Consider the following 12451-nt stretch of genomic DNA (forward strand, 5'->3'; position numbering starts at 1 on the left):
CACTGAAGCTTTTGGGAAATGAATTTTGTTTTCATCCATAAAAAGTCTCTATTTGAATCCTAATCTTTCATTTTTTGTGAGGCATTGTTTAAACCTTTGTAACTTTTTACACCCCTTGTCTATTCATTTTTCACCTCAGTTACAGCAAAAACATTATAAATGTTCTGTGTCGATTGATGTTTTTTTTTTCTGGAACAAACAGAATATATCAGTAATGCATTACAAAATGTTATGCAAAATTGGCAAATTGCTGTACAATATGTGTATGTCATGTGTATGGCAGTATCTGTACACTGAAAGCTTCAGGTATTTTATGAGAAGTGAGTGCATTACCCTGAAAAAGGCTGCACAAAATGTCAACAATCAATTATTCTCTGATGTATGTGATAATGTATCCTTAGCCACATACCCTGATAGCTTCTTCTTCTCAATCCATCGTTATCATGAATGCAAAGGTCCGTTTGAAGTATTGCGTATAAGTTGGCGATGCATCATGAAACATCCCATCATCTGCTTGTCAAAGAGGGAAAATAAATGGTTTACAAAATTGAGATGAAACTGTCTAGGCTAGATACATAGTGAAAAGGTTGTAGGTTTAGGCATAGTATTTATTTGTTTGTTGGTTTCTGTTTGTTTTGAAGAGTATCAGACTTTTTGTTGGTATTAGTTATGTTTCATCTAAATCTTATACTCAAGCTCTTTATAGTGGTGTGAGATGATGAGACTTGTAGTAAGGAGTACAACAGAATGAGTTTGAGTACAAGCAGCATTCCCTATGTTATGAGTACAAGTATGAATACAAGGGTCTTTAGTAAGAGTACCTAAGTTTGTACTATTAACTATACTTCCATTCAAACTGCTTCCATGCAAAATGAGTATGAATACAAATCCTCAAGGGTGACTATGAATACAAGTCCTCAAGAGTGAGTATGTATACAAATCCTCAAGGGTGTGAATGAGTACAAATCCTCAAGGGTGATTATGAGTAAAAAACCTTAGTTGTAAGTATGAAAATCCTCATGGGTGAGTATGAATACAAATCCTCAAGGGTGCGTATGAGTACAAATCCTCAGTTGTGAGTAGGAGAACATATCCTCAGTTGTGAGTATGAGTACAAATCCTCAGTTGTGATTATGAGTACAAATCCTCAGTTGTGAGTATGAGCACAAATCCTCAAGGGTGAGTATGATACAAATCCTCGGTTGTGAGTATGAATTAAATCCTCAGTTGTGAGTGTGAGTACAAATCCTCAAGGGTGAGTATGAGTACAGGTAGCTATGCTAGAATACCAGTGTAAGTGCAGATGTAACCAGCTGCTTTATCTGAAACATGGGAGCCATATTAGTTAGCTGCTCTCTTTTTTTTCAATTGACAGCAATTCTTACCATCCCTAAGAGTGCTAGACTTAAGCCACAACCAAATCAAGAATTCTGGTAAATTTTTAGAGGTGAGAGTCTTTCTTTCTGTCTAACTTTTCTTCAGCATTGATTATATAGATTGTATTTTATGTCGGATTGCCAGTTAAAATTCAGTCAGGGGAGTCATGTCATAATTCACCGTTAATTAAGCCGTTAATAATTCAACAACCACTTCAGCCTCTTCCAGGGTGAAACTTGTGATCAAAGTTTGCAAAATGTTTCTGTGTGCATATAGTTGCAGCATTTATCAATTTGAAATTTGTAGACTGCTGTGGGATAGTTGATGGTTTCATCAATATGTGTATATTACACATTTCTTAGCTCATTTGAAGGCTTTGACTTTTTTCAATAATATTTGTAAATTTTTGCTACTTACCCTAGAGAATGACAGCATATGTAATGTGTAGCCAGCCATTTGGAGGGCTTTCCTCCCAATTTCTCTGACAAATGATGAATTGTCTTTTAAGCTGATTCGTAATATATTTTACGCTAAGTAGTGCAGGTTGTAATATGTCACCTGTAAAACCCCACTGCTGATGTCATGTTCATCAATTTAATTTACAAAGCCGAATTATCTGTCTTTTACATTTGGTAGATAAGATTGAGCAATCCCATCTTGGATAACACATGATTCTACTTGTTAATATCTATTGCGTACATGCAAAAGATATCATATATGGTCAAGTTTTTTTATGCACAAACCTTGTCTTGTCTTGTCTCCCTAGTGTCATAACTTTTTTAACTTGTTAGTGCTTTTATTGTCACTTATCACCTGTTTATTCCTGTCTTTTATCCCTACATTAAAAGCACCTATACATTATTATTCAGCATAAATTTGCAAGTATCTTGTAAGTGTGGATTTTTTTAAGGAAAGTTACATTTTTCCCTTGTTAATTCAATTTTTCAGTGCTGTACAGAACTACAACATGTAAATTTGAGTTATAACAGTTTGACAAGAGTGCCCTCGCTCAGCCAGGTCAGCCAAAGGAAGTTGAAATCGTTGAATTTGAGAAATAACAACCTGGAATGCTTGGATGACGTTCACCTTTACGAGAACCTGGAATCTCTCGAACTAACGAGGAATTGTATTTACTCAGAACAGCCGTTATTGGCTTTGAACTCTGTATGGCAGATAACGAAGGTGGGTTGATAGTGTTTTTTTAAAGGTCAAAGGTTATTCTTCAGCAGAATTTCAACTTGATGAATTAATTTTTTCGTAGAGTTTCAACAAATTTTAGTTTCAGTCAGCTTTGGCTCCATAGGCTCTAGTCATAAATAACCTGTTTTTCGTTGTAGTTGCCATGGCAATAATGATTGCACACTGTAGAGCAAAATTGACTCAAAATGGTTGATTGCATAATTTTGACTTATTCAAGTCATGTTAAGGAATGTTTTCCTCTCTTCCTGTCGACAATCCAGCATGTCAAAAAGCTTTTTGGAAACTTTTAATATAGATGGTTTCATTCTGTATGGTGATGCTCTCTGTATTGTTTGTGTACAAGAAACGCCAAACATCTCATGAAAATCCCTTCCCTCGTTTCTGGGTCGTATCAAATATAACTTGGGTTTGATCCCCGCATGCTTACAACAGCACACGCTATGCAAGGTACCATGGGTTCTGGCTGGTAACCCTGGTGAAGAAATAGCTATATAGGGACCAACACTTACAACAGCACCAATTTGCAAGATCACATGGCTTCTTACTGGTAACCCTGGTGAAGAAATGGCTATATAGGGACCCACACTTACAACAGCACACTTTGAAAGGTCACATGGCTTCTTACTGGTAACCCTGGGGAAGACATGGCTATATAGGGACCCACACTTAAAACATCACATGCTATGCAAGGTCACATGACTTCTTACTGGTAACCCTAGGGAAGAAATGGCTATATAGGGACCCACACTTAAAATAGCACCACTTTGCAATGTCACATGGCTTCTTACTGGTAACCCTGGTGAAGAAATGGCTATATAGGGACCCACACTTACAACAGCACACACTATGCAAGGTACCATGGCTTATGACTGGTAACCAAAGGGCAGAAATGGCTATATAGGGACCCACACCAACTAAAAGGTCTGGATAGCTCCTTTGGTAGAGCACATGGCTTGTAATCCTGAGGTCACTGATTCAATTCCAATTCTGTCTAAATATTTATTGATCTTTTGAAATTTGAATCTTTTTTTTTTCATAGATAAATTTGCACGGAAATCCAATATCTCAAGCACCTTTATACAGACAGTTGGTGACAAAGAATCTACCCCCTGGAGCGGCATTTAGAACGGTAAATATCACTCTGAGAGATTCATGAAATATGTATGTATTGTATGTATTTAAGATCCTCCTGCAAGCAGGAACTCACGAAGGAGCCATCATTGGCTTATCAAAGCCGTAAGCTGACCCAAGTCAGTCTCTTAGATTCATATTAACGTCCATGATTATGAATTGTCAATTGTCAACAACTCTGTAACTGGACGACATACATTAATCTTGGAGTGACTCAAACTCGGGACCTTATGATTGAAAGGCACCAGCGTTAAGTACTGAGCTAACACTCCCTAAATATGGTTCTCAATCATTGGCAGCTGCAAACAGAGTGTAAAACTTTTTCAAAGTTATCATTATGACCCAAATATGCTAGAAATTCAAATAATGGTCACTGATTCTCAACCTTGTGACAGATTTTCATACAGTAGTCGGACAGCTCGCCAGTAAGTTTCAAACTAATTTTGTTGTAATATTTAAGCATGCATATAATGTGTTCCATACAGTACTCGATACCTTCTGTTGGTGTTTATACAACATGATTTTACCATTGGTTAAGTATTTTGTTTTTGTTACGCCAGTGAATAATTCAGTGTTCAAATAGTTTGAAGTCTCTGTAATCTGTCTCTTATAAAAAATAATATGGTTCCTATCTACAAACTGCTGAACTGGACATGTTTGCACTTTTATAGCATATTTCATTATTTTTGCATAGCATTTTTTTGCAATGCAATAACGGATACATTATTCCCTGCTGTTGTCTGCTCACAGCAAAATAATTCTTCACATATATTTCATGATCTTGGTGTCACAATACTTATCATCACACCTAAATCGATCTACCATCCGAAGCAAGAAAATATGAAAACTATTTTTAATGTATACTTTTTTCGGATTTTGTTGTTTACGACAGGTATATCTAGATGGCAAACTTTTATCCGAGGCTGAAATTAAGGTAAGCTCTAGCACAGGGGTTCCCTAACTGGGGTGCATGAACCCCCAGGGGGTGCGTGAATCCATCCCAGGGGGTTCGTGAGAAGTTTCTGAAAGTCAAAACTAGAGTACTTTTTGTTGAACAAAAATCTGATTATATCATATAATTTAGTAATGTACAAAAGTCGTACCTATCGACAAACTCTTTTCGCGTTCCATACGCATATGTTGCCATAGTAGTACCGTACCGTGCATGTGATAAATAACTGAATTATGAAACAGGCACAGGCCTGATCTGATCTTGAAGTTTCCAAATAAATATTTGTTTATCCCTTTTTTTTTTCATTACAATATTACACTATGAACTTGATCTTTTATGAAGCACTGTATAATAGTATAATAATGACTCAGATCGTGTCTCGAAAAGTTGGGGGCTCGTGGAAAACTCTGACATCCACAGGGGGTTCGTGGGGGGATAAAGTTAGGGAAATCCTGCTCTAGGGCATTGTGACACATAAACACAACATCAGCAACACAGTAACAAAACTGATTTTAACTCTTCATTGGGGAAACTGCTTTATACAACTTATGTAGTTTTAGACAAGGGTTTGGCCTTCTGAGTGGAAAGTGTGCACAATATGACTTCCAAAAGTTTCTGCTTTACTACATTTTGATAGGTTAAGTTAACACACAGGCTTACGTTTCCATCCTTTGGCTTGACAAATTAAAAACTGCATTAAGATGGTTTATTAGCATTTTTCGTTATATAATGTAGTTTGGCCATTTCAGTCTTCTTTTGATGAGTAACAGCAAAAGATGAAAAATATTAATCTTGTTGCTACGCTTTTGTTTTCTCCTTTCACATGGTAACAATGCAGAAATAGTGAGAAGACGGACCTTTGGGGTTAAGTATTACAAGGGAGGAGGAGGTGAGGGGTATGAAACACCCAAATTCTTATAAATTAAGAACCTGCAATTAAGCAAAATTAGAATTTTTGTTTTCCCATCTGAGCAGTACCTTATCTGTTGTCATAGTTATTCACTGTATATCTGTGTATACCCAGTTCATTCCAACACAGAGAAAGACCGTCCATCACAGCTTTCTCAGAGGTAGAGACGTACCGGTGTCTCCTGTCACCAAAGCGGCCTGCTTTGCCGAGCAATCCGTGGACAGTTTCGAGGAGTCAGCAGACTACAGCTCTTCGGGAACGACCAAATCGCTGAGAGCGAAGGAAAAGAAGAAGAAAAAGAAGAGGGTCAGACATGTGGTCATCTCAGAACAAGCACAAAATGAAGACTTGCCTACTGTCAGTAAGTCTTGAGACATCAATGGACTTTTATGAGTCTACTACTGTCAGTAAGTCTTGAGACATCAATGAACTTTTATGAGTCTACTACTGTCAGTAAGTCTTGAGACATCAATGGACTTTTATGAGTCTACTACTGTCAGTAAGTCTTGAGACATCAATGGACTTTTATGAGTCTACTACTGTCAGTAAGTCTTGAGACATCAATGGACTTTTATGAGTCTACTACTGTCAGTAAGTCTTGAGACATCAATGGACTTTTATGAGTCTACTACTGTCAGTAAGTCTTGAGACATCAATGGACTTTTATGAGTCTACTACTGTCAGTAAGTCTTGTGACACCAATGAACTGTATATAAGCTCATCAATGGGTAACAAGACAAACTTTGCATGGATGGAAAGGGTTGGGGGCGGGGGGGGGGTGGCATGAGGGTGGTCAGGATGCGACACATACAATGGATAAGGTATCTGTTGTAGTGTAAAAAAATGATCTGCAAGTTTGCAAAGATGTGTAGCAGTTATTAAACAGGACAACCTTCTTTTGATGTATTAGGGATTGGGGGATGGGGGGGGGGGGGGTAGGGTTGGGTGGGTGTGGAGACAGATGTAACAAAATACATTGATTGAGTTACTGTTGGAAATTGATTGCAAGATTTTACCAAAGTGCCAAGTTTTTATAAGCTTCATTACTATTTCCAGCACTTAAAGCATTATTTTGTTTTTTTGCTTGTCTAGCGCCGAAAAGCTTAGAAGTTTCCTACATGGACGACGCTAAGAAGGAGTTTGAAAGAAAGAGAGAAGAGCACGGCCATGATTGGTTGCTTTCACTGCAGGCTCCTTACAAGAAGCCGTCTGAGCCAATCAACGGAGGCGACAGTCTGAATCCGTTCATCAATGTCGAATGGGATGAGAGAGAGACTCATCCGGATTCGTCCATGGATATACAAGGCGAAACCAAAGATGAAGACGAGGAGGTCATCGTTAAAGAATCAGAAGAGGCAGAACCTGTTACAGTAAAGGTGGAAGTGAGTAAAGCTCGGGAAGATGAAGTCAGGCCAGAAGTCGAAGAAGAAGAGTCCGCAAGGGTGACGGCAGGCAGTCTGCCAAAGGAGGCCGGGAACAGTCTGCCGAGAGAGGTCGAAAGAGAGGTCGCCGTGAATGAAAGCTTTCCTGAGTTGGATAATACCCGGAACAGTTCAGGGATTGACCTAGAATACGACTTCCACACCAACGGGATGGTCATCACCACCCAGGAACTGATCCCTGAAAGTGACCTGGAGAAGACTGAACTGCAGAGGACAGACTCAGAGGAAGGTATTAAAGAGGAGTAACTCTCTGTTTGTCTGTCTGTGTGTTTATTTATCTTCCTCTCTATCTAGCTGTCCTATTCAGTTGAAAAGCTATTGCAATGAAATTTGATTGTTCATCAGATATGTTGTATAAGTTGTTGCCCACATCAGGGGCTTCATTAATGTTAATGTGTATATATATATATATATACTTATATATTCATCTTTCCTTCCCTGACACTTTTTTCCTGCTCTGGCCAAAAATTTATTTCCCTTTTTTCAATGTATTTAATCTATTCTTGTATGATAGATCTCTGTGGTCCTCTACTAGTGAAAGTGGCCACTGGTGCGGGCAGTGAATTTACGGAAATGTTACTAACGGTGAAGCAGACACACCTGGAAGAGAGTGATCTGAACGGAGAAGTTCAAGAAAGATTGGAGCTTCAAAGCTTACTGAGGTAATATCTTCTTGAAACATCAATAGGTATTGGAGTCAATCCATGCCAAATCAACAGATTTTTAGTTTGATTCCATGTCGACCCTCTCAGAATCACCTGACATTGGTGACTTGCCTCATGTCTCAAAGGATGAAATTGGGCAAAAAACTTTTCAAAACTTTTTTGTTGCTAGGATACGGCCACATCATATTAGCTAAATTAGAAGACTGGTCACATGTCTTTCACAACATCTGCAATATCAGACATAAAATACTTTACATTTATGCAAAAGATGCCTCCAAACTTGAGGGAAAATTTAGGGCTCTTAAAATGCAACCTGGATTTGGTTGCTAGGCGTGGCCGTATGCTAGCAACCAAAAAGCTTTAAAAAGTTTTTTTGCCCAAATTCATCCTTTGAGACATTTGGCAAGACATCATATCAATTTCAGGGAATTCTGAGAGGGTCGATGTGGAGGCTTCTGTTGATATTGGCATGGATTGACCCATTGTTCCCTTCTGGTTCAGCCATTTTAATTTAGAGGTGATACAATTTTTACTGAGAGTGAAGCAAACTCAGACAGCTGTGATGTCATAAATGTATCCTCTTGTTTTATTCTTTTCACTCTTGCTGTTATTTTGAACTGAGATTTAGTTAAGCATTACAACTTTACCCAAAGGAGTTGTGAAAGCTCACACTATAACATTAAGTATGATGTATAGATGTTATGATGTGGCGAGTCTTGAATTTAAAAAAGTGGATGGAAGGCTCTTTAATGAAAGCAAGCTAAACTTCTTTTATGAAAGATATTAACCTGGGGGCATTAGAAGTTTGCCCCATGTCCTTTAAAGGCATGAATACCCTTCTCCCTGCCCTCCTTGTCTGTATGTGACTGCACAGTGCACACCGTGTCTCATTAACAGTACATTCACCTCCCCCCCTTGTCTGTATGTGACTGCCCACCATGTCACATTAACAGTACATTCATGCCCCCCCCCCCTCTTGTCTGTATGTGACTGCCCACCATGTCTCTTTAACAGTACATTCACCCCTGCCCCCCTCTTGTCTGTATGTGACTGTCCACCATGTCTCTTTAACAGTACATTCATCCCCGCCCCCCCTCTTGTCTGTATGTGACTGCCCACCATATCTCATTAACAGTACATTCACCCCTGCCCCCCCTCTTGTCTGTATGTGACTTCCCACCATGTCTCTTTAACAGTACATTCATCCCCACCCCCCCCTCTTGTCTGTATGTGACTGCCCACCATATCTCATTAACAGTACATTCACCCCTGCCCCCCCTCTTGTCTGTATGTGACTTCCCACCATGTCTCTTTAACAGTACATTCATCCCCTCCCCCCCCCCTTTTGTCTGTATGTGACTGCCAACCAAGTTTCATTAACAGTACATTCACGAATAATGATTTACTCTTCAGCGTGGAAGTCTTGGAGAAGAATCTCCCAAACGAGGGACTGGTTCCTGTGGTAGAGTTAAACTTTGAATATGTTCGGAAAGACAGGAGGCAGAGAAAGTACTGGATGGAGGACCAATCTAGCGCTGAGGTGAGAAGTCAATTAATATTTGTATCTTCCCATTTGTATCTTACTGTCTCAATGTAAAATGACTGTGGTTGAGAATGGATCATGATGATTGGTTTTTCATGCCCAAGCTCTTCCATTAAAAAGTTCATTTTGGAGTAAAATCAAAAACAAAGAACATTTGTAAGAGAGATCAGCTCAGAGCCATTCTTTTAAAGGTAATGTGAATAATTCTGAAATAAATTTAGAATTGTCGCTGTTTGGAAGATGAAACTGTTACTTGACAGTTGCGACTTCAGTCTGGTTTATCCGAAATAAATTCTGTATTTGATTTGATCCGCTACCCAATATATTTTGGGGGGGGGGGGGATTGTTTAAGTTTGAATTGAAATAATTTAATCATTTAAAAATTTTAATAGAAAAAGTTCATAACATATCTCCTTATCTTGTATCTGTTTTATCTCATTCAGATGCTCTCTGCGGTCTTGGAGTCTTTCTGGCAGGAAAACCAGCGGACGAAAGTGACACAGTTTATGAGCTGTTTAAAATGCGCTAAAGAGTTTCCTCTGTCAAAGGCAATCATGGTGGTTGATAAACCAAAAGGGAGAAAAACCTCAGATCAGCAAGGTATTAAACATAAAACATAAAGGTATTAAACATAAAACATAAAGGTATTAAACATAAAGGTGTTAAACATAACACTTAAAGGTGTTAAACATAAAACATAAAGGTATTAAACATAAAACATAAAGGTATTAAACATAAAGGTATTAAACATATAACATAAAGGTATTAAACATAAAACAAAGGTATTAAACATAAAACATAAAGGTATTAAACATAAAGGTATAAAACATAAAGGTATTAATCATAAAACACAAAGGTATTAAACATTAAACATAAAGGTATTAAACATCAAACATAAAGGTATTAAAACATAAAGGTATTAAACATAAAGGTGTTAAACATAAAACCTAAAGGTGTTAAACATAAAACATAAAGGTATTAAACATAAAACATAAAGATATTAAACATAAAACATAAAGGTATTAAACATAAAGGTATTAAACATAAAACAAAGGTATTAAACATAAAACATAAAGGTAATAAACATAAAGGTATTAAACATAAAACATAAAGGTATTAAACATAAAGGTATTAAACATAACATAAAGGTATTAAACATAAAACAAAGGTATTAAACATAAAACATAAAGGTATTAAACATAAAGGTATTAAACATAAAACATAAAGGTATTAATCATAAAACACAAAGGTATTAAACATTAAACATAAAGGTATTAAACATCAAACATAAAGGTATTAAACATTAAAACATAAAGGTATTAAACATAAAGGTGTTAAACATAAAACCTAAAGGTGTTAAACATAAAACATAAAGGTATTAAACATAAAACATAAAGATATTAAACATAAAACGTAAAGGTATTAAACATAAAGGTATTAAACATAAAACAAAGGTATTAAACATAAAACATAAAGGTAATAAACATAAAGGTATTAAACATAAAACATAAAGGTATTAAACATAAAACATAAAGATATTAATCATAAAACATAAAGGTATTAAACATAAAACAAAGGTATTAAACATAAAGGTATTAAACATAAAACATAAAGGTATTAATCATAAAACACAAAGGTATTAATCATAAAACACAAAGGTATTAAACATTAAACATAAAGGTATTAAACATCAAACATAAAGGTATTAAACATTAAAACAAAGGTATTAAACATAAAGGTGTTAAACATAAAACCTAAAGGTGTTAAACATAAAACATAAAGGTATTAAACATAAAGATGTTAAAAATAAAACATAAAGGTATTAAACATAAAGGTATTAAACATAAAACAAAGGTATTAAACATAAAACATAAAGGTAATAAACATAAAGGTATTAAACATAAAACATAAAGGTATTAAACATAAAACATAAAGATATTAATCATAAAACATAAAGGTATTAAACATAAAGGTATTAAACATAAAGGTATTAAACATAAAACAAAGGTATTAAACATAAAGGTATTAAACATAAAGATATTAATCATAAAACACAAAGGTATTAATCATAAAACACAAAGGTATTAAACATCAAACATAAAGGTATTAAACATTAAACATCAGAGATTGAATGCTTGTATCTTGTAAACTTGATGTTAATTGTCAAGTATTTCATGTGGTCCTAAAGGTTTAAATATTGCCATGGTATGAATTTTAGAGTTTGCTAGAATTATGGTTTGTTAACATTCCCTACTAGTTGTTTCACATATCAGTTTTGAACAAAGCACTGTTTTGTTTTATTATGAATTAACTATTTCCTGTGATCTGGAAATGGGGGGGATCTTGTATTTATTTATCTCCAAAATCGATGCAAAATTGTCTACAAAGGTATTGAAAAAGTCTGGATGGTTTTACTGGACTACTGGCACCACATATTATTAATGTTATTTATAAGAAGACAGTCCAGTTTATCTTTGGTCAAACATCTTTGTTCTTTGGTCAAACATTACCTCAATGTGTTTTTCTATGGTAAGTTCTAACTGAAACAGCAATATACAAATTTGCTCAAATATAAATCACTTGATCAATTTAAAGAAATAAGCTCTTGCTGTGAATGTTTATAAGAGGTGGTATGCTAATCTTAGCCTAATTATATGCTAGAATTTCCAGTAATGGTCACTTGTCTTCAGACTTCAGCAACCTGCTTTACTATCACCCTCAGTGCATTTTTTTAACTCTCTGAGATATTTTATTTATCTACTTCAACAGTCCTCAATATCTGAGATTAATTTGGAAGGTCATAATCTGAATAAAAGGAAAAAGTTATTTAATCTAGCAAGCTAAAAGATGTCTTGTCACTGTAAAAGACTCTTTTAAATTCCAACCGATTGGCGTGTTTCGTTTCTTCCAGAGTTTGCTTTGAATGAAATACCAACGTGTCCGTTTTGCGGTAATCGTTACCTGGTTGAGAAAGAACATGGATCCTTCAATAACGGTGACCGCACTCCTGTGATTGGCTCTTTGTCATCTACAGGGGATTCAAAACCGCTCGCTACCTCATCACCATGGAAAGCCAGGTAAGAATTCCCCAAATTCAATCTTAGTATCTGCACCCCTTTTGAATGCCCTCCCCCCCCACCACCAGTTGCCTTGCCAGAATGAAGGTTTGCTAAACAGATTTTCAGATTTATTACTGAAACTGTCTTCAAAACTTTCAAATAGACAATTTAT

The 12451-nt window shown here is 36.1% G+C and overlaps 1 protein-coding gene across 1 annotated transcript in view; it reads left to right on the forward strand.

Moving 5' to 3' along the window:
• The window catches only part of LOC139966907 (uncharacterized), a 34378-nt gene that overhangs the window by 4966 nt on the left and 16961 nt on the right, over positions 1 to 12451 (forward strand). Inside the window, exons 6-15 of the mRNA XM_071970378.1 lie at positions 1376 to 1447; positions 2326 to 2559; positions 3617 to 3706; positions 4601 to 4642; positions 5685 to 5931; positions 6663 to 7241; positions 7527 to 7674; positions 9091 to 9217; positions 9664 to 9820; positions 12132 to 12297. Of these exons, the coding sequence (XP_071826479.1) occupies positions 1376 to 1447; positions 2326 to 2559; positions 3617 to 3706; positions 4601 to 4642; positions 5685 to 5931; positions 6663 to 7241; positions 7527 to 7674; positions 9091 to 9217; positions 9664 to 9820; positions 12132 to 12297 (1862 nt within the window). The remainder of the gene's footprint in view (positions 1 to 1375; positions 1448 to 2325; positions 2560 to 3616; positions 3707 to 4600; positions 4643 to 5684; positions 5932 to 6662; positions 7242 to 7526; positions 7675 to 9090; positions 9218 to 9663; positions 9821 to 12131; positions 12298 to 12451) is intronic.

The sequence above is a fragment of the Apostichopus japonicus genome, chromosome 4 (genome assembly GCF_037975245.1).
Source record: "Apostichopus japonicus isolate 1M-3 chromosome 4, ASM3797524v1, whole genome shotgun sequence".
NCBI classification, from domain to species: domain Eukaryota; kingdom Metazoa; phylum Echinodermata; class Holothuroidea; order Aspidochirotida; family Stichopodidae; genus Apostichopus; species Apostichopus japonicus.